General features: G+C 39.1%; 1 protein-coding gene across 1 annotated transcript; it reads left to right on the forward strand.

Annotated features, from left to right (window-relative positions):
• The first annotated feature begins 3272 nt into the window (after positions 1–3272).
• si:ch211-198m17.1 (uncharacterized) lies at positions 3273–22105 on the forward strand. The gene is made up of 14 exons (XM_006803066.3): positions 3273–3458; positions 13412–15136; positions 15389–15568; positions 15829–15927; positions 16052–16161; positions 16245–16303; positions 16401–16531; positions 16624–16758; positions 17455–17497; positions 17645–17682; positions 19147–19234; positions 19909–20104; positions 20772–20804; positions 21150–22105. The coding sequence occupies exons 1-14, from the start codon at positions 3407–3409 to the stop codon at positions 21276–21278; spliced, it is 3018 nt and encodes a 1005-aa protein (XP_006803129.3). The 5' UTR covers positions 3273–3406; the 3' UTR covers positions 21279–22105.
• The last annotated feature ends 379 nt before the right edge of the window (positions 22106–22484 follow it).

The following is a 22484-nucleotide window of genomic DNA, read 5'->3' on the forward strand; positions in this document are numbered from 1 at the left end:
ATCATTATTTTCTCATTATGTTTGATTGGGTTTGATTGAGTTCTGTGGTGACAAAGAGAGCTCATTACACTGCATTTTGTTTGATTTGATGTTTTCTCACACTCGTTTTTTGTAATTGCACATGTCAAATTAGTGATGTTGTTTACTTGTGGTTTTTTCTTTCTAAATGTGTTTTCTTAAGACAGTGCGCACACTGAGCTCCTCATGCGTTTGACCGTTATGTTTGAAATTCAAGTGAAGCTTTAGCTTTAGTATCTGTTCACTTGCTTTCTGTCTTTACTCGTTTTTGGCTGAATATTATTCCTGCTGTAAGAATCCTTTCAAAAACTATTCCAATATGTTCGCTCTTAGATGAATGGTAATCTTTCTGGCTGAGTCATTTAGTCCCTCTGCTTTAAATACAATTGCAATCATGTATTTCTAGCTTGCATAACTAGCATTATATGACCCTTCCCTCCCCCTCTTCTCCACCTCATCCTCATGGATGTTCACAGTCTGAGCCCTTTCATTGAGCAATCCTGCACCACTCCCTGGGCCTAGACTCCAGGGGATCCTGTCCTGTCTCCTACCTTTGTTTGAATCCATAAAGCTACTTTTCATCTCTTAATCACTAAACACTGAAATATACTTCGAAATGATTTCCCCAAGTTAAAGATTTTCTTTGCTACAAATGAGTTGTTGGTAACGTAGATCTGAAAAAACTAAAGATAAGTGGTAATAAAAGCAATTTGTTGAAGTAAACTTTTAGGCCTTTAACTTTGGGGAAAAATAGCAAAGGTCTGGGCAGAATTCCTTGTTTTGTTTACTAGCTTCATTGGATTGTCTGAGTGGTTACATAACAACTGCAAATATAATAGAATGCTGTACAGAACATCGCTTCTTTTCATATCCTGACAGGACCAATTTAGCCTGAATAGTCAAACCCATTTCGAAGTGCATAACAGCATGAAAGGAAGAGAGGATACTGTGCAGAGTTTATGTTTTCATCCAGAGGACTCGGTACTCTCGTGTTCTAATTCTTTGAACGATGGTTCTCTTTAAAGGGAAAAAAACAAACAACTAAACATATTAAAACACAAAAAGAACACCACAAAACATAATGAAGAACTTAAATAAGAAAAACATCTCTCATTCAGGTTTTTCCTGCACATCCCATCACTCCATCTCATGTGCTAATTTCACATTACTTGTTTGCCACTGAGATCACAGAACTCTCATTCTTTTCAAAGTCAGCATGACCTGATCCTGATGCCGGTCCAGGCCTGTAGAGGCCAGAGTTTGATCCAAACCGACTGAACTAAATGTGAGACGGTGCATCTCAATGGGAGGACAAAGAGAGTAGATTATCAAATTAAAAAGCAACTGTACCAAAGGGAAATATTAGGATACTTTGAAAATCCATCGTGAGGTCAAGGTTTGCAGCTGAAGCACTTTTGGCTTTCATGTACTGTATGTGTCATATTCTTTCTGGAAGATAAGACTGGTGCTTTTTTTAGAAACAGTCAGTGAGGCTGTAAAGCATCCACCTGATATTTGTATTGTGGGTTGGTCACTGAGTCACATTGTAAGAGAGATTTATAGTCAATTGATACAATCGGTTAAATATGAGTGGAATTTCTTCAGTGTGTATTATTGTTATCTTACAAGTGTTTAGTTGAGATTTCAGTGGGTATATTCATTCTTGTAGGACTTTTAATCTTCTACTTTTATGGTTCTGGCAATTGGTCTATCAGCCTACCATAAAATTGTTACTAGGATAAAAGACTGAGTTTTCCTCTAGTTACATCCTGAAGTTCATCTAGTAATAGGTGATTTAAAAAAATCCTATCTGCCTTAATTCTTAAGTATAAATCCAACAAACTGCTGGAAACATTCCTGAGAGACTTTGGTCCATGTTGACATGATGACATCACACAGTTGCTGTGGATTTGTCAGCTCCATGATGCATATTTCCCATTTCACCAGGTGCTGCTCTATTGGATTGTGGTTGTGATTCTGGTACCTGTGGAGGCTAAGAAATCAGTTTGAGATGATTTGGATTTTCCACTTATGTTACGCCCCCACTTAAAAATGAAGTGTTGACTGGGGTGGGGGGTAACAAGTGAAAAAAGAAAACATAAACTACTGAAAAATAGATGTCATTAAACACAATTTATTGCACAAAACTACTAAAGTAAAAATGGTATAGAACATAGGTGTCAAACTCTGGCCCGCAGCCTAATTACATTTGGCCCGCGAAGTCATACCAAATTACTATCAGAGCATGCCTACTGGTATTATACAGCTAATATATATATATTGTTTAGTATTAAGCTTTGCTTGTTCCATATTCAGTTTTTCAGCAAAACGTGTTTGAGTCCATAAGAAAAGATTCATTCTTATATCTGGAGGAATAAATATATTTCAATAAATATTAACGTTAGCCTGCGACTTTGTTCCAGTTTTGAATTTTGGCCCACTGTGTATTTGAGTTTGACAGCCCCTGGTATAGAAGATGGTATAGAAGATGGTGCTAGAAGCAGCCATTAGACGATGGCTACACTGTGGTCGAAAAGGGATTGGCATGGTCAGCAACAACACTCTGGTAGGCTGTGGCATGTAAACAATGTTCAGTTGGCACTAAATGGCTCAAAGTGTGCTAAGAAAACACACCTCACATCCTTAAACTCCTCTTCTATCTACTAGCCTGAACATTTGATAGTAAGCAGGATGGATACATGCTTCCATGTTCTGCCACTAACATCTGCATGCTGCACCTTAAAATTCTGACTTGATCAGTGTTTTTAAGGTTAATACATACCACCTCATTATACTATAAAATCCCCTATAACTAATACTGAAATGAATGAAAGTTAAACGAATGTAAACGCTACCAAACTGAAATCAGCAACCCCCCAGTGGAAAATAACTGAAACTGAGGATTTGTCTCAGAGCGTCTGAGGGGGGGCAGCCCTAATTAACGTCGTCACCGTGACCATGTTGTTTGATGAATTTTTCTTTGCGACTCCTTCGTCATTGATAAGGCGCTATTTGCTCTTTTTCAACTTTCACGTCATTGCAGAGCTAAAATTAGACTTGCACCCTCTACCAAAGTCTTCTTCTGTGTTGTTGCTGGCATAATTACAACCAAAGCCCTGGTCCGTGGGTGGAGGCAGAGCCATTGCAGCTTCGGTACAGTAATGATAAGTGACAGGACAGGCAGCCAATCAGAGGAGGGGATAAAGCTTTTAACCGTGTCAAAGTCTGCAGCTCCCAGTCTGAGATCCCCAGCCACCTGTAGCAGACCAGAGGAGACAGCGCCTGAAGTGAACCGTTACACACTGTTACGCCCGCCGGACACGAACTTCATAACCGGCTAACCACCTCTCTGAAGAGCGGCTTTACAAACTGTCAGAACAACTTAAAGATGTTTCTCATTTGTCTGCTTGCGGTGTTTCTCTTTGGTTCTGCAGCCAAAGGTGAGTGAAGTTTACTTCCTACGGCGTTAGACACCGTGTAGTTACTGTTTATTGTTCTGTAGTTGGGATTAAATCTCCACGTGAAGCCTTAAATTGTGATCAACGAAATGTAATTCGAAGTACTTTTAGTTCAAAATAACACACAGTAAAGGTAAAATGTTCCAAATTGTACTTTAATCCGTACAAGCCAAGCAGCAACAATATTAGAATTTATTTTAGGGTCAAAGTAAATATAGCCCCTCTTTAAATTTAGTGCTGAAATAGATACATTACAGAATATTTCGCCTATTTCTAACAAGAAGAAATCTCATTTTACTGTGCACACTGTATGCAGCTATAGTTAGATATTTTTATTATAAAATGCAAAGTGGATTGATCATTATCAGTGTGTGAATGTGTGTGTGAATGGGTGGATGACTGGATATGTAAAGCGCTTTGGGGTCCTTAGGGACTAGTAAAGCGCTATATAAATACAGGCCATTTACCATTTACCATTATTGGCCCCATGATTACATTTACACGACCTGTAGGACAGTAAAAGGGATTATTCATACAGTATGGATGAATCCTTTTTTTTTTTTTAATGTACAAAGATACAAATATCCCAACTTCCCCAAAACGACAGTCATTTAAAATACAAGATGTCAGATTTAAACTAAAGTAAATCCTTAACATATTCATACTGCAGTGGATAAGTGGAAGAAAAATGGGTGGATGGATATTTATACTGTTACAGTATACAATGTAGCTGCTGCTTAAAAGGATGTTTCTCTTTCTTAATTAGGTTGTTACATTGTTTTTTCAACAGTGTTAATGCAAACAGCTTCATTACTTAATTTCAATTAGCATACGTGATTTATATAAGTTTTTTGTTATATTGAGTTATATTTTACTTATATTGAGGCAAGAAGAATGTAATTGGGCATTCTTGTTTAATTTAATGGTTTGATTTTTCTAAGCACAGAAAGCTCGTGCGGCCGTTGGTGTTGTGTTTAAATCCTTAATAGTACCATTACTTCAGCTATGATTTAGTTAGACTTTGATTTTTCTGGATGGGTAATGTTGTTTCCAGCACTTGTGTGGCCAGGAAAAGTGTAAATGTTTAGCTATTAACAGGCCATTATGACTGAGACTGGTGATTAATGACTCATGGTCAGTGTTCGTGTTCGCCTTTGTTGTACAAATGTTAATAAATCCAGTCTTCGTGTGCAGTAACCGAACTCGCCTTCTAAAGAGTTTAAGGCCATTTATTGTGAGTTTGTTTAATAGTCAATTTAGGAAATTAAGGTTGAATAAAGTGCATGAACTTTTTTTCTTGGGTATACTATAATCAAACCACGTGACTTATCCCCAGTAAGTGCTGCACACTCAACTTTTTGTTTTTTAACTAGACTTTTATTGGTGGGGATTTTCCCCAAATAGTTTTGAACCTGACTCAACTCCTTCAGTGTGACTCAAAGCTCTCTGGGGGTGGACTCATGCCAGGGAGAAGGCATCGTTCAAACACCAGGCGACCCCCTGAAGCGCAACACACTCCACACACAGAGTTTACTCTGTGCACCCTCCAAACTGTAGTGAAGCTGCTCAAGGAATTCTGAGAAAAATCTTCACTAGAGCCTTTGTCACTAAACTTAACTGCAGTTAAATAAATCTGTCGCTCTTTCTATTATCTTGCCTCTCAAGTGGATCTTTGTGTTTTAAGCTCCCCGTATGACGACTGAGAGTAATTGTCGCTGTCATGTGCCGGAGTCTCACTTGAAGCCTGTGGGCTGCGTGTTTCTCTTTTCATGTCATGTGTTTACTTATATAGCGACGCAGTTAAGCAGGCAGGGAGAAAACTGCGGGGAGCTGACGCACTTTAGCGAGTGTGACAGAAGCGGCAGTAAAGAGTCCAGATGAAAAGACCTCCTGAAGGTTGTGCTGATCCTCCTCTGAAGCTGCCGCCTCAGGTTTTTGAGCCTCTTGTAAGAAAGCAGCAGAGCACATTCAGTGCCTGTCTCTCCTCTTCCCGCTACTGCTTCCTCTCACGCCATGTGCTGTGTCTTGTCTGGTCCACGTGTCGTGTTTTCAGGCCAGTCATCATTAGGTCAGCATGGCAGACTCAGCAGTTAAGGAACAGATGTGGAAGTTAAAAAAAAAGGAGTATTTTTCTATTGAGTTTCTCTTGTGGACAGTTTTTGATTCACACATTACTAACCCTGCTTTTGCAACAATCATTTGTCCTACAACACAATTGCCTCTAAGTTATTCTTTGCTTCTGAATAATGGTAATTGTTCTGCCATATTAAACATTCCTATCTGTGCTACTATCTGCTTCACTTTCTCATTTCCCTCCATCCTACCTCTTGGCACCTGGTTTTATATCCACTTCTCACCACGTTTTCGCTGCTGTTTCTTCTCCTTCTTTCCCTCCTCTGTCACAGTGTCCCTGCTGTATCCAGATGGATTAGACCTGCTTCAGGGCAGTAAATCTCACTCTGTAATTGGAAAGCATGTGCTGGCGGAGCTTTAATTGGATATGATATGTGCAGAAGCCCTGCAAGTGAGCTCTTGCTCCAGGGAGCCATCTGTTACTCCCAAGTTGCAGTAAAAGAGCCCTGTTTGCTCACATACAGAGAATAGAGAACTCATGTCTGTCTGGCTCCTCCCACTGTGGATACCACAAATTGATGAGGAAGGGGCCAAAGAAAAGACTATAGAGTATGACATAATCAGCTGGAATGAATAGAAACCCAGATTAGATATCAGGTCAGGTTCATGTATTCATTTATTTAACTCCCACCTCTGCAGTAAATATGTTTCTATGCGTGATGGCCAGCACATGTGGGTGTCAGGCATCAAGCAGCAGGAAGAGCTACCGTTCTGACCACGATTACGTTTATATGATAATCCAGATGTAAGTAAGTAAAGATTTAGTAATAGACTCTATAACCTGTTTCTGGAACGTAAAAAATAAAATGTGTGATAAAGAATTTAAGAGTTTAATGAAAGGATTTCAAACAATAATGACATACAATAATATACACACTCCAATGCTAGCCTTTTAGATAGCATTTATTCAAGACATCCAAAATATAAAGATATTTAATATATTCATATATAAGACAATTAAAAATATTAAAGCCTTGCACCTTTATTAACCTATTGATAACAAACCAATAAGAAAAATGCATATTCTTGACTGTGAGCGGATGTTAGAGGATGCTGCCTCCAGGTGGGGAATCTACATTTTTCCTTAGCATCCCAAGCCTGTGTGATTGAAGCTATAGCAACAGATTTTATATCAAGTGACAGCAACAACAACCAGTCGCTAATTTAAGCTGTCTGGGAATCGACATGTTTTCTTAGAGACGTGTGGTTGCCAGGGGCTCAACAACTGATCTCTAGGCCTGTGTGATTAATGATTCAAATTAAATTTAATAATAATTTTTTTTACAACTTTTGCATTTGGGGGCACTTTTGCTTTCATCACAGTAATGCGCCAAAATGATTCAGCATCATGCCCTTCTATGATTTAGGCTATCAGCTGCATAAATATTAGGTACACCAAGCTTGAACTACTGTAGTTTTCTATCTGAACCAAAAAATTCTGGTTTTAAAGTATTGACGAAAAAGTGCAGTAATCCTGGGTGCTGATAGACTGGATTTATTATATAACTTGGAAAAAAAATACTTGCAGTCGTTAAAAAGCTGTAAATGCAAATTGTTTGTTGCTACTAACAAAAACGTGTCTGTTAATTTACTATTTGCTACTCTTATCAGTTCTGTGTATATACTGTACATAATTATATGCATATGATTAACGACTCGATCCAGCTTCTGAGGCATCTGTGTGCATCCTCTTATCAGAACTGTTAACATGTGACAGTTAGCTGCATGACTGACTGTCGGTTAATGAATATTAAAAGTCTCTCTGTGTCCTGTAAGGACGCTCCTGCTCAAGTGGCATCAGCTGTGTAGCTTTGATGTGGCCTCCCTCAGTCCTGGTTTTACCCCTCTGTGGATACAGCAAGAAACTGACCTGTGTGTGTATCTGTCAGTGCTCCATGACATTTAAAACTGCCTTTAAATACCAGGAGGTCATAAAACAGCATGCAAGACTTGTTCGCTCTCATTAACCTACAAAGTGCGCAGTAATTAGCTGCGAGCCACGGTCCAGTATGCCTGTAGCATTTTTGCCTTGGAACAGGATGTTTCAGATGTCATTTTAGATGATTTTAGGCGCACGACCACTGCACACACTATTGGCCAGACTCTTCTTTCTCCTTAATGAGATCCTGCCTTCTGGCTTCGGGCTCTTCCTGTCTATTGGGTCACAACCTGTCAGTTCATCTCCTGCTCTGTGTGCAGTCTTTGATCAGCTGGTCCAGCTCTGTGCTGCTGGACGTAATAGACAATTATTTCAAGACTGCAGTTTGCACTAATGAACTGAATGAACAGTTTCATAGCAACACAGAAAAGAGGAGATTCTTTGTCTGCAGCGCTGTACTGTTCCTTCTAGATTCCACTGGCCCTCGCCCAGTGTTATCGGCAATGACGACCACGTATTATCTGGGAGTGGCAGCATTGAGAGGAAGTTAAGGATGTGTGTTTGGGGAACAGGATCTAACGGTCTGCTCATGAGCAGGTACTTTATAGAAATTCTACTGCGTCACTAAAGTAAAGCCCTGAACTGAAACATGAGCATCAGTGCCAAAGTCTTGTTCTGTCTCTTTCTATTTCTGTGAGTAAATTGAAGTCTGGCGAAGCTTCGGCAGCTAGAAACAAACATCTCCTTGACTACAGATAAACTTCCCCATTGTGCTTGTTTGATGTTAGCATTGAGAAATAAAGGTGGACAGTCACAGGAGCTTTTAGCGATAGTTTATTAAACATCCTTATTGGAATCGGAGCAAAGCCGGACCTTCTTATCCATATCCTCCCGAGTGTGTGTTCACAGGTCGACCTTAACCCCACTTGTCACCCTGCCTGTCCCAGTCATCTCTTTTATATTTGCAGGGGATTACCCGGCTGTAGGCTAAATCCTTAGACACAAGGCTGCCTGTTAGGCTTGCAACACAGAGTGTGCTCTTAATTACTCTTCTTTCAACAATACTACTTACTGATTGTCTGTTTGGACTGGGTCTTGGGTTTTTGGTAACCTTTTCCAGTATGGCAACTTGCCAACTGAAAAGTAAAGGCCTTAGGCTGGGCCTTACTACACGTAGTTTGGAAATAATGTGGTCTGTGGTCGGGCGGGCGCTATTTGTTGCTATTGTGCCATCAGTCTTCAGCCAGGACGTCATCGAAGTGTACTGTTCTGTACGGACTTTTTGAGACTATGTTTCCATGTGAATGGAATTGGAGAAGCGGCAATACAATACAAACAATAATATGAAAATGAGGACAAAAAGAGAAGCATTATATTTGTGTTACTCACGACATATGCGTTCGTATCCGTGACACCCTATTGTCTGTTACTTCCCTCTTGTCCATAAACAAACTGTTGTTTTTATGATGTGACCGTAGTATGCACTAATCTTCATTCAGATAAATATCCGAACACTCAGTGTATCAGCAACCCTTTTAGATATTACCGTCCCTGCATTTTGGTTCCAGCTTCTTTCCAAGTATTAAGCTGTAAGCAAGAGATAAGCTGAGACAGAGCTCTGACAAATCACGATTATTGCTTCTGAAAGCAAGACATTTTTTTTTGTTCCCTTGTCATAAAAGCGAGAATGAATAACAGAAAATAAACAATAAATCAAACATTTGCGTTGGTATCTGCTGTTTGCCAAATCATTATGTTAAACTTAAATATCGACCCAGAATTTCACAATCAGTACAACCCTACTTTGAATGGCTGTTCAAGTACACCGCTAAATTCAATTACTTTTTACTGCTGCCCAGACATTTATCTATAACTAATCCTCAAACGGACAAAGTGCTTTCATGTCTTGGTAATTAAATCTGCATTTCATTTCGTTATTGCCACATCAGTGTTTGTAAACAATATGTCCCACAGACAAAGCCAGATGTCTTTCACTGCCTGAGTTATTTTTCCAGTTTTGCGTGGCCAAAGTGGCAGATAGTTATTAAATAACATGCAGTAATGAACCTCTTGGTTTGTTTATGTGATTATGGCATCGCATGTGAACATACTTCCCACTCAAGTGCAGTGGTTATATTGCATTTATATGTATATATCTTTCTCTTCTGCAGCTCATGGTGTCAGTAGTCGGTGATTTAAATTAAGATTAGATATAAGTTGTGATTTGATTTGTAAGATTTTGTATTAACCCAATCAAAATATTACAGCTTTGTTACAACGATGCCAGAAACCTGACCCCAGTGACCTTAAAATGAATAATCATTAATCATTGATAGTTAAGTACTGTTAACTAGAAACAGGCCTCTGGTTGTGAAAAAGGAAGAGACAAATTTGACAAAGAGAAAGGCAGTCAATTGATTTGGACTTTGATGTTAAAACTCCAAATGTCCAACTCCATCCTAAAATTGACAGACTAAAAAAGCAGTTTTTGTGTCTATAGTTGATTTGTCGCATCGTAAAAGGAAGTGGTGCATTTTTTTTTAACTCGTCCATCTCTCCAACAAGACTATTCGAGCATTATTGGCAGTGACCAAAATGCTAAAGTTGATGTTTCAAAAGTCAGAGCTGAGGAACAAATGGGTGATGTCACGGTGGTTTAATATACAGTCTGTGACTAACACTCACCATTACTTTGACAGTAAAAAGAAAAATCACTTCCCAATTGATTACTATTGACACATCAGATACAGCTAAAATAAACAAAATAAAATACATATTGTACTTTTTAATGCTTTCTTTCTGGCGGCAGTGTAAGGCCAAGAGATTTCACATCTGTTAAAAATGATTTTAAAGATTGTATGTTGTGATGCTGCGATTGGGATACTGGTGGGCACTATTATCTCTCCATATCTCAAAATTTGGAAACTTATTTGAGATTTGAGAGCATTGGGTTAGCATACCTTTGCTTGCCAATTAGCTCTGAGAACAACTGTAGCTGATGTTCGGAATGACTTTAGTTCCTTATTTTAAATGACATTGATACATATTTACCAAGGCGATACTTAAAAGCTACTGCAACTCATGGAGACTGCCTGTAAACTTTCCATTCTGTCCAGTATATAGAAATACTGATAACAAACGATAAGGCTCTTTGACAAAGTTTATTATGACTCCTTATACTTAGAATAAATGCTAATATTTATTTTATTTTTTTGCTACTTCTATGGGGTCAACAAGATTAATTGCAATTGTATAATAATACTGTGTGCTAAATCGGCACTGCTACTAAAATGTTCAGAATTTGCAGTGCCTCTAATCAGCACGAAAATGCACCTGCTGCTGGCAGTGACATTAACTCGGCTGTAGTGGAGTCACACACCTGACAGGATGGTGTGCTTAGCTGAAACTGGCTGTTTAGTTTCAGTTAAAGCAAAACAGTTTTTAAAAAATGATTAAAAACTTTACGTACTTTTGATAATAAATATTATTAATAAATATTTTTGACATAAATTTGATGTGAGATTGTAGAGAGCTGAAGATATGCAGGGATGATGTAAAAAGGTACAAATTGAACCTTCATCTTTAGTTGTTCTTGGAAACACGCCTGCATTATATCTTATTAAAATTTCACTGAGAATGTAACGTCACTGCGTGACTGGCTGGATCTGATTTAAGAGGTTTTTCCATTAATCTAAATCTCTGGTTATCCAGTAAGATTAATAAAATGTATTTAAGCCATAATCTTGAATATCCAGGAACTGATATGCATTTCCTAGCAATGATTTCATGCTCTGTTGCCTCATATATCAATATCTAGCTGTGCCACTCCTTTAATTTATGATCACTGAAAACGTCAACTGTGACAGTTGAATTTCAACTATAATTAGTTACTTCTTTATCTATTTAACTGCTCAATGTCTTATTTTTGTCTTCCACTATATGACTTTTGAGGTTGGGTATAGGTGTGTGCTCACTGAATGCATCACGGGGTGTGTCATGTTGGAGCCTCTGGTTTTTCATCTTTAAATGAGTCTCGGTTACTAAGTGATAAAGACATTAGGTCACACACTGGCCTTGTGCACACAGTGTAATCAAATCAAGCTCAGGATCTGATATTACTCTTGATTTTTTTCACCACTGGAGAAAACTATTTGTGTAAGGCGTCCACCCACCTGACTCCTGGCAGTAGACTATCTATCCTCTCTGGCTGCTGAAAAAACATGCTTTGAATGTAATCACTCATTATCAACGACCGCCTACTGTTTGTACTGTTCCTAAAGAATGGGAACAATCTAAATGAGAACAGGCGTCAGAACAGCACAGTGAACAAACAGAAGGCAGCTCGTTTACGGTAGTTCTTATCAACAAATTCGGTATTTTTTTCAACTGTTCTACGTGCTGTGTTTTAGGTTTTTATTTAAGTCATGACCTCGTGTGATTACAGCTTAAAGTCCTTGTCCATCAAAGTAACAGGGTCAACTGTTGCTGTGGTGGACAGTCCTGTCGACTTTACTGTTTAGGTTGGCTCTCATTGTGTGATTTTCAGCAGGATCATTCTGCAAATTTCAGTTAGAAAAGGATCTCTGTACAAGTCTGAGATGGTTTTGACATATGCAGAGGAGGGGTAGTGGATATGTTGTAAAGATGTTTAGCATGGAGCTACCAGGCAGGAGGAAAAGAGGAAGACAACAGATGAGCTTTATGGATGTAGTGAAGAAGGACAAGCAGAAGGCTGGTATGACAGAAGAGGATGCTAGGGATGGGGTTTGGTTGAGATGGAGGTAGATGATGTGCTATTGGAGCAGCAACTAGCTGGTGAAAGTAGTGGAGTATTTACGACATAAAGAAGGACATGTCCCCCAAGAAATGCTAGAAAGAAAAAAACACAGACACTTTAGTCAGTAGACATACCTGTTGGACAAAAACACAACATCAAATTTTATTTGTGACTGAATACTCTTGAACATTCATTTATATATTGTTGATAAAATTGTACATAAGTAACACATTTTTGTTTTAAAACCTCATCAACTATTTTACTAAAAGGTGATGCAATTTGGTGTTTTCAGCATACTTACCTAGACACCACAGCAGCAGAAGTCCTTTCATTTTTAATCTAGAGTAAAGGGCATCTGGATTTGATAAGCGTTGATAACATTTTCAGGTCAATTTAATTCAGTCCACGAGTAAACAACTACCCGCTCCACTGCACGTGGGATTGATTTAAATAGGAGGGTATCTTTTTTTTTAGACATTGGATGTTTAGCATTAAAATTTGGACTAAACACTTATGCCTGAATTATGCCTGAATTATACCTGAATCTATGTCGTAACTTGGGGCATAACCGATAACCCCTCTTAAGCTTACACCACAACCTTCCACGCCATTCAGTCGTTGCGGACTTCATCGGTCCGACATGTAGTTACATTTCTTGGGAGGGGCACTTCAGGTTACGTGGAAGGTTATGGCAGATTTAAGAAGGCTTCTCGGTTACATTGTAAGTTATGACGTAGATTTCCCACTAAAGAATAGTTAAGATAAGAGATAAGATAAGATAAAACTTTATTAATCCCTTGGGTGGGTTCCTCTGGGAAATTCGGTTTCCAAAAAAAGCACAGCACCGACAGAAATTACAGACTTACAGAATATTATATATATATATATATATATATATATATATATATATATATATATATATATATATATATATATATATACACACACACACACATATAAATACAAAGACATATGTACATAAAATATACAAAGGGGATAAATAGATAGATAGATAGATAGTTGAGGCAGTATATATATCTGTCCTATACATGCCCTTTTTTAAAAAGTTCATTTTACTGTGGCAAGCTTTGGACTTGAAGAGAAGGTAAAAATCTGATTATTTTTGTGCTTTTGTGTTCATTCTAGGAGAAGCAACTGAATCAAATCCAAGCAGTGCCCTCACAGACGGCGGCTTGACAACTGCTTCAGAAGTGACTAGAGCAACAGAAAGTACTACTCGAGAATTCACAACTGTGCACACAACTCTCACCAGTGCAAGGACAATTAATCTGAGCACTCAGTCCACGATCACTACTAATGCTACGGTTACTGAGAACGGTACTGTGACCACTGGCAGCCCAGCTCCCTCTCCATCACCTCCAACCACTGACGCAAGCATGTCGACTGCAAGGCCAGGGACGAGCAATCCTACCAGCGATAGCGAGACTACAAATACAACCACGGTTCCTGTTCCAGCCACGAATCAAACAATGAGCACAAGTACATTGATCCCACACACAACCACCAACATATCTCTAAGTACACCACACTCCACCAATGGCACAACTGGAAGTACATCAATCACACAGACTAACAATGACACCACTAGTAGCACAGCAGTTACAGACACTGGGAACGGCACAATGATGACACATTCAACCACATACACACCTCATAGTACACCGTACACCAACAATGACACATCTGCGAGCACAACAGTGACACACATTGCCAATGACACATCTACAAGTGCACCAGTGACAAACTCAACCTCTCACACAATTGCAAGTACGCCTGTGACCCAGACTAGCAACGACACCACTGTTAGCACACCAATGACCAACACCAGCAATGACACAACTACAGTTATGCCAATCACAAACTCAACTACCCACACAATTGCAAGTACACCAGTCACCCAGACTAACAATGACACCACTGGTAGCACACCAATTACAAACACCACCATTGACACATCTACAATTATGCCAGTCACAAACACAACCATCAACATAACTGCAAGTACACCAGTCTCCCAGACTAACAACGACACCACTGTTAGCACACCAATGACCAACACCAGCAATAACACATCTACAAGTGCACCAGTGACAAACTCAACCTCTCACACAATTGCAAGTACACCTGTGAACCAGACTAACAACGACACCACTGTTAGCACACCAATGACCAACACCAGCAATAACACATCTACAAGTGCACCAGTGACAAACTCAACCTATCACACAATCGCAAGTACACCTGTGACCCAGACTAACAACGGCACCACTGTTAGCACACCAATGACCAACACCAGTAATGACACAACTACAGTTATGCCAGTCACAAACACAACCATCAACATAACTGCAAGTACACCAGTCACCCAGACTAACAACGACACCACTGCCAGTACGCCATTTACACACACAAGCAACAGCACGGCTATGGTTACATCTCCCACAAGCAACCATTCAACTAACATTACTCCAGTCACACCCACAAGCAACAACACAACTTTTATTACAGCAACTACACCACTAAGCAACATCACAACTTCAACTACTGAAGAAACCAGCAACAGCACAGCAATTACAACAACACTCACCCCAGTAAGCTCTACAGCTGCGTTAACTCCAACTACTCAACCAAACACTACTAACACCTCTCCTGAGACTGCTGCATCTACTACTGCACCCTTGTCCTCAACTGCTGCCATAAACACAACACTCACAGCTGGACCCTCACCCTCTTCACCCACCACCATCTCCAACTCCAGCTCTTTCCCTCCAAGCACCTCCCCAGGCAATAGCACCGTACCCCCCAGTGGAAATGCCACCACCCTTAGTCCCTCAACAGCAAGCTCAGGAGGTAATACTAACAGCATGATACATGTTGATGTGTGTTCTTGTAAATAATATACTATAACATGGAGGTGAGAAGGAAATTCATGACAATCCATCCAGTATTTCATGAGAGTGCATACTAGGATATAGGTTAAAGTAAGGTATTGTGTTTATTAAATATGCATATTCACACAGTACCGTACTTTAATACCCATATCCATGTATTTTCTATTGAAGAGTCCCTGATCTGATTGTTTCTCTTTTTTTGATGATATAGTGACAAATCACACTGCAGTAACTGCAACTACAACTCTTTTAACTGAAGCTAGTGGCATTACAACTGCCATTCCAACCACCATCTCTTACATCACAACCACCACCCTGCAACCAACACAGATCACTACCAGCAACCAAACCACTCCAGCTCCACCCACCACCACGCAGAGTCCAGTCATAGGTTTGTACCTTTAAATTGCTTTTCCATAGACTAGAATACACATTATGAAATCAGACATGCACCTTGACATGAATAATAATGTTCCCACATATCCTGGAGATATAAAGAAGCAACTGTTAGCTTGCAAAAAAAAAGTTATTTAAAAGCTGTCTATAACTTCTTTTTGTGCTCACTCCATGTGGCCAAAAAAGGTATTTTGTAATTAACAAAACAGAAATAACATTTGTTTATGGGATACATTTTCTTTTCTTGCTTGCCAGTGTGTCCAGCTGTCCCATGTCCACTTGAAAGCGTCTGTCTTAATGGCACTTGCCAGTGTCTCTCTGGTACCTACCTGCTGAATGGACAATGTGTACCTGGTAAAAAAAATTAAAACATTTTATGTCTGTTCAGACAAAAAAGTCTAATGCGTAAATGAAAGTGTAATTGGGTGTTAATAGTGAATTTGTCGCCTTATATTCTCTTTTCCTCTTCATCACGCAGCCCATGTGTTCCCAGGGAGGCTTCATCTTACCACCTTAACATTTCAAAACGAAATGTTCAACAGGTCTTCAAAGATATTCCAGATGACGGCTGCTAACATTTCAGCAACAGTAGGTTATGAAGACAGAAACATGTTGGGTAGCTCTAGAATTTGTCAACTTAATCGATAAACTGTGTTTATTCTGCTTCACAGCTTAGCAATATCCTCAAGAATCAGCCAGGGTATATCCGGTCTGATGTTGTGCAACTTGAGTGAGTACATGTTTCACTTTCCTGTTATACAAAAATGCGATGCCACATGTTAAAAAAGGTGACTAACCTCTGTTGGTTGTTTTCTATAAATCTCCAGACCAGGTAGCGTGCAAGCAACTGTAAATAATGTGTTTAGTGACACCACTGAAAATCAAACTACCATTTTTAACGCCATAAAGGAAGCTATAAAAACTTCCACTGGACTTCTGGCTGGAGCTGAATATACAAGTAAACGCTGACTACATTCTATACAAGTCAAGTGATCAGTTAATAACGTATCTTTGATTTACATAGCCTGTTCTGTTCTCGCCCCTTCTTAGGTGTAAACCTGTGTGAGCAGAAACCATTACCTTGTGATGCCTCCACTACAGTATGCACAAATACAAATGGCCAGGCTGCATGTGCCTGTAAAGATGGCTACATCTCCAATGTGTACTCAAACACTAGTTGCAAAGGTAAAAGTGACTATTTCGGATTATTACTTTTTCCGTAATCCAGACCTGTGTTGGATTTAAATGAGGAAACTACCACATGCTCTAGTCTTTAATGTTTTTTTTTGCCTTCACAACATCCTGCTGCAATAGTATTATACATTAAAGGCTCATGCATGGACCACTAAAGCTGACCACCTGCAGCTTTTAAGACTAAGCTCAAGTGAAATTTCCCGAGCTCGTCTACAGTCACGAGAACTGTAACAAAACCTTCTTATCCTTGCAAAAAAAATTCTGTGTGGGAATGAGAAGGAGAATCAACAGGGAGTGAGACTCACGTACAAGGTCAAGAGCTGTAGCCTTTTCTCCATGCCGACCCCTGACACTTCCTTCATTTATCTCTCTAATTCATTTCTTTTTAATGGGGATGTTTCCCTGGAAACATGTGGAAGAATTGCAGCTTTGCCTCTGTGTGTAGGGTTGTGACCAAGGAGATCGGCTATAGGAAATACTGTTAAAGAATAAGACCGTAGGCCTCAAACAAATCCAGCATACAACTCGTAAACTGTTTAATAGCAAGCCTTTAAGTGAAGAGACTCCCAGAGTGCTCCTATTTTTGGATGTGCCATCATGAGCGCTAAATGTTTCTGTCCAGCCAATCTGAAACATTCATTGGACAAAACATTATCTCTATGTTACAATTGCTATTTCTTTTTGCAGCGTGTCCAAGCGGACAGAGGGCAGTGGGAGAAGTGTGTGAAGCGTAAGTACACACATTTTTTAATTCTGTCTACTGGTTTTGCATGTCTTCCTGGTTGAGCACAGTGTTTAAATATGGCTCCCCCATGTGGATTTATTGTTGAACTCCATTATGGTTCTGGAATGTGAATGTCACTGTGCTTTCTTTCAGATGTCCCTTTGGGTATGCTGGATTCAACTGCAATGACTGTGAGTATAACATCAGTATTACAAAGGGGAAATGCTAAAGAAGCAGAACTCATATAGACTGCACAGTATATGGACTGGTTCCTATATAGCGATTTTCTGCTTTCCCAAAGTACTCAAAGAGCTCTATACAACATGCCACATTCACCCATTCAATTCAATTTTTTCAATTCAATTCAATTTTATTTATATGGCGGCAAATCACAACAAAAGTCGCCTCAAGGCGCTTCATAGATACAGAGAAAAACCCAACAATCATATGACCCCCTATGAGCAAGCACTTTGGCGACAGTGGGAAGGAAAAACTCCCTTTTAACAGGAAGAAACCTCCGGCAGAACCAGGCTCAGGGAGGGGCGGCCATCTGCTGCGACCGGTTGGGGTGAAGCACAAGCAATGTCTTCTATGTTTGTTTTAGTGCTTAGTTAGTGCTTTCTAACTACCATTCACACACATTCATACTCCGATGGATGCATCGGAGAGCATCTTTGGGGTTAGTATCTTGCCCAAGGATATTTGGCATGCAGACTAGTGGGAGCCAGGGATCAAACTACCAACCTTCCGATCAGTAGATGATTTAAATATATATCTGAGAGAGACTAAGGGAATACTTCTGAAGTAGCCACAGGGATATGTTAAAAGTTCTACTGTTTAGTTGAATAACTAAGTGGCTCTAAATATGTTGGACAGCCAAAGGTTATACATAAGGGATTAAAATAAAGGGCTGTCAAAAAGTATTTACCCGCTTCCTGATTTCTTTTTTTTTTTTTTTACATCTTTGTCACACATGTTTCAACTCATCAAACTGATTGTAATATTGGACAAATATCACCAGAGTAAATACAAAATGCTGTTTTTAAAAGGTGATTTCATTTGCCATATTAAATCTTTGTGTTCCCCAAGACTTTTGGGAAAATATTCTTTGGACTGATGAGACAAAAGTTTAACCTTTCAGAAGGTTACTAGAGCTATTGTCCTAGTCAAATTCAGGTCCATGGCGTGAATTAAACTGGCTGGAAAAACCTCCAATGTGGCTGAATAAAAACATTTCTGTAAAGAAGAGTGAGCCAACATTTCTCCACAGTGAAGTAAAAGACTCATTGTCTGTTTCTGCAAATGCTTGATTGAAGCACTTGCTCCCAGTGGTGTTACTACCAATTATTAGCTGTTGTTTTCTTTATGTAGGGCTAGGTACAGTACGTTTGGTTAGTCATTTTCCCTTAATAAATAAAATAATCTTTTAAAACTGCACTTTGAATTTTCTCGGGTTATGATTAGCTAATATTGCAATTCGTTTGGTGATCTGAAAGTTACACAGTAGTCAAATCGATGAATGGTTTTGTAAGATGAAAGTAGAATACATCCAGTTTAAAATGAGTTTCAATAAGTACAAAATGATGATTAGTGTTGATGAAGGTGTTCTTGGGTTCATCTGACAGGGCACAATGTTTTCAATTGTGTCCTCACAGCGGCCCTGCTGGCAGTGGTGATCATTTCCTGTGTACTAGGAGGAATTCTACTCATTCTTATCCTGGCTTTGCTCATATACTGCTGCTGGTAAGAATATTATAGATCACTTATACACCTCCCCCCCCCCCCCCCCCTTCCCCCAAACATTCATATGTACTGATTGCTCTGCATCTTACAGCTCCACTTATCTGTGCAAATGGTTGTTTGTAGCTTGGACTAGATTGGCTGGAAATGGGCAAGTTGTCATATGCCCAGAATAAATAAAATGGCTATTAAAAATCTTTAGGACTCCAGGCCAAAGTTGTGATTATATTCTGCACTCCTGTGAAAAACAAAGGCCTCAATCATGTTAATTTTTCTCTATGAAAACCTATACTTAACTAAAGATTTAGTGTGTCTGCAGAACTGAATCCAAAACTGTTGGACCAGCAGACGGAATAATTTTTAAAAACTGAACCAAATTTTAAGATTTTAAAAAAATCTCAGGACTTTGTGTATATGCGGCAACTATAGCATTAGCAAACACGAGTAGCAAAATTGCTCAGCTGCAGTTAATAATAAACGATTGTTGCTGTGTCTGTGGGAGTTCACTGCTTGAATTTAACCCTGGAGAACCCATGGGGTCAGAGCCGACCCCATTGGTTTTCTAGGGAAACCAATGGGGTCAAATTTGACCCCATTTGTTCTCCAGGGTTATAAAATAAAGCAAGATATAAAATAGAACATAAAATGTGACTGTTGTTCTATTTTCTGTATGTCAGGAGGATGTGCTCTAATAGAAAGCAAGACATTAGCAGCAGCCCTTACTCAACAGAAGACTTAAACCAGCCCTGGCCTACTGGCATCATGCCCATCCCCCGTGCCAACAGTAAATGGGATGGGGCTCCTCCTATAGAGATGACAGAAGGGGGCAGCAGTAATACCCTGGTGGACAAAAGGCCTCAAAGCAATGGAATGGTGAGTTACCGCAGCTGTTTTTCTGCTGTCTCAGTTATTTACTGCTAATCCTCAGTCGAACAGTCCTGCATATTGTTGCTTACTAACTAAATCAAATGTTTGTTCATTCAGTTGCTTCATTATCTCACATCTAGATTGCATCTGCTTATTAACCCACTCAGTAAACAAGGATTTGCAGGTTGAAAACAAAACAAATTGCATGGAGATGGAACATGAAACAGCAAGTTTTTACTATAAGCCTCATGCACATAAATACATTTAAACAAGTGCTTTTTTCTATGCTTAAGAACTTAAAATATTTACACACTCACATGGATGTACTGGGGACAACTTCAGTAACTTGTCCAAAGATACTTTAACACACAGACTGGGAAAAACCAGGAACTGACCCACCAATCTATTGATTAGTAGGCAACGATCGCTAGCTCTCAACCCACAGCTGCAACTATGTGTGGGTAGAGCTTGCTTTCTGGCAGATTTAGCTAGACTAGACCTTTGTTTTTGACCTGCAAATTAATAACTGGGCACATAACCTTCTTGCATCACTACCCAGATAAATCAGATGATTTGATGATGCATTTTAACTCCTGTGATCGTAAATAAAGTGCTAGCATGTAGCCCCCTGCCACGCTCCCTGCTTTGCCTGACTCCCAGTATGTTGCTTCAGGGGTTTCAGCGGAAGCAGAAAGGATGGAAAAAGGTAAGGCATGGCTTTGCTTTTAGATTCTTGATTTGCCTTGATACACCCCTGCTGATAACTTAGAGATGCCAGAGTGAGAAGGTGATGGGTTTTCTGGGTGATGGGGAGCATTAACGGGGATTTCTCAGCAGTACGCTTTCATCTTCACACTAAATCCAGCATATTCAAAGAAATTCATCTGACAATATTTTTGGGAGTAGTGATGAATAATTGTTCAGTCTACACTGGTGACTGGGGTTAGCTTTGTGTGTGGGTCTTGAGTTTTGTGGGTAAAAGTGTGTGAACCTATAAAGTCCCTGCTTCTTTATGAATGTGTCACACTCACTCCCTCTACTGACTTTTCAGACGGGATCGTACGATCTCAACCCAGAAGGAATGATGACCTTCAAAGGTAAAAATACATCTCGTTACTCGTATCTGGTTCAAGGCCATGAAAATCCTTACTTCTTACCTGGAGACGAGAAGAAAAACTGAAACTAAAACACTAAAACCTTCAAATGAGCGAGGAAGACGGGATCAAAAAGAAGCAACTGGTTCGAAACTCTGGGACTACAGATACATATCCTGAGAAGAGTTATTTATGAAGATACTTTACCCTCTGAGCTTATTTGCATTAATGATGAATCACAAATGACATTTAAAAAAAAAAATCTTGAAAATTACCAAAGAGATTCATTTGTGTGCATCATGTCTGCTCTTAATGGTTACAACCAGTGGGTGTCGCTGTTGCTCATTACATTCATATATAGTATAATAACAGTTTTTTTTAACAACAGCTGACTTTTAATCCTTTTTTTATGCTTTGATGAATTCAAATAGAATTTTAAAAATGAAGCATCTTATTTTGCTAATTGCACTAAAGTATATAATAAGTTTACTATTAGTTTTTATATAAATCAGAGGTAAATTGAATGTGGGTTCTTATGGGGTACCTGCTATTTTTCCTAAAAGGATGTGATTTTTTTTTTTTTTTTTGTATTAAGCAAATTGTGAATGACTAAAGGGGCTGGATCCCTGTTTGGGAGTATTTAAAGGGATTTATGTTGTAGCAGTCTGTATCTGTTGAAGCTACACTTGCAAAATGTGCCTGTTTAATAGTCTGTTTGATGAATAGGAAACATTGTGCTAAGCTGGCAAAAAAAAAAAGAGAAGCCTGTCTGCTTTTTTTTCGATGTGCCAAAAATCATTTGTAAACATTTTTTTGAGGATTCTGTATAAATTATATATTTATCTTTGTGCTTCTGAGAGAATGGACTGTTTTATAAGTGTGTGTTTTTGTAAAGAAAAAGACTGTGTGCACACATCCAGCAGAAATAAATTAATTTAAAGAGGCTTGCACTTGGTTTTCATCATTCACATATGTGAGTCAGTGTAACTGTAGATTTTTTGTAAAATTATAAATATGTAACCAAAACAAAGAATTACCAACTTGGAATATAGAGCTACAAGAATATTATGGCTGCATGCAGCTTGCACTAAACTCCCACTAAAAGCTCACATTGTCCAGTCCAGTAACTGTTAAATATTATTTTAAACCAGGTGTTTTTTGCACAGTGGAATTTAAAAAATGTGGGTTATATTAAATGACTGTAGGTTGTAGTTGATTAACAATAAGTAGCTGTTTTTGTTCAAGAGGACTTCAGTCTTTGGGACCTAGCTGCATCCATTAGTAACTTTTTC

This window comes from Neolamprologus brichardi, chromosome 4 (genome assembly GCF_056152115.1).
Source record: "Neolamprologus brichardi isolate AB-2024 chromosome 4, ASM5615211v1, whole genome shotgun sequence".
In the NCBI taxonomy this organism is placed as follows: domain Eukaryota; kingdom Metazoa; phylum Chordata; class Actinopteri; order Cichliformes; family Cichlidae; genus Neolamprologus; species Neolamprologus brichardi.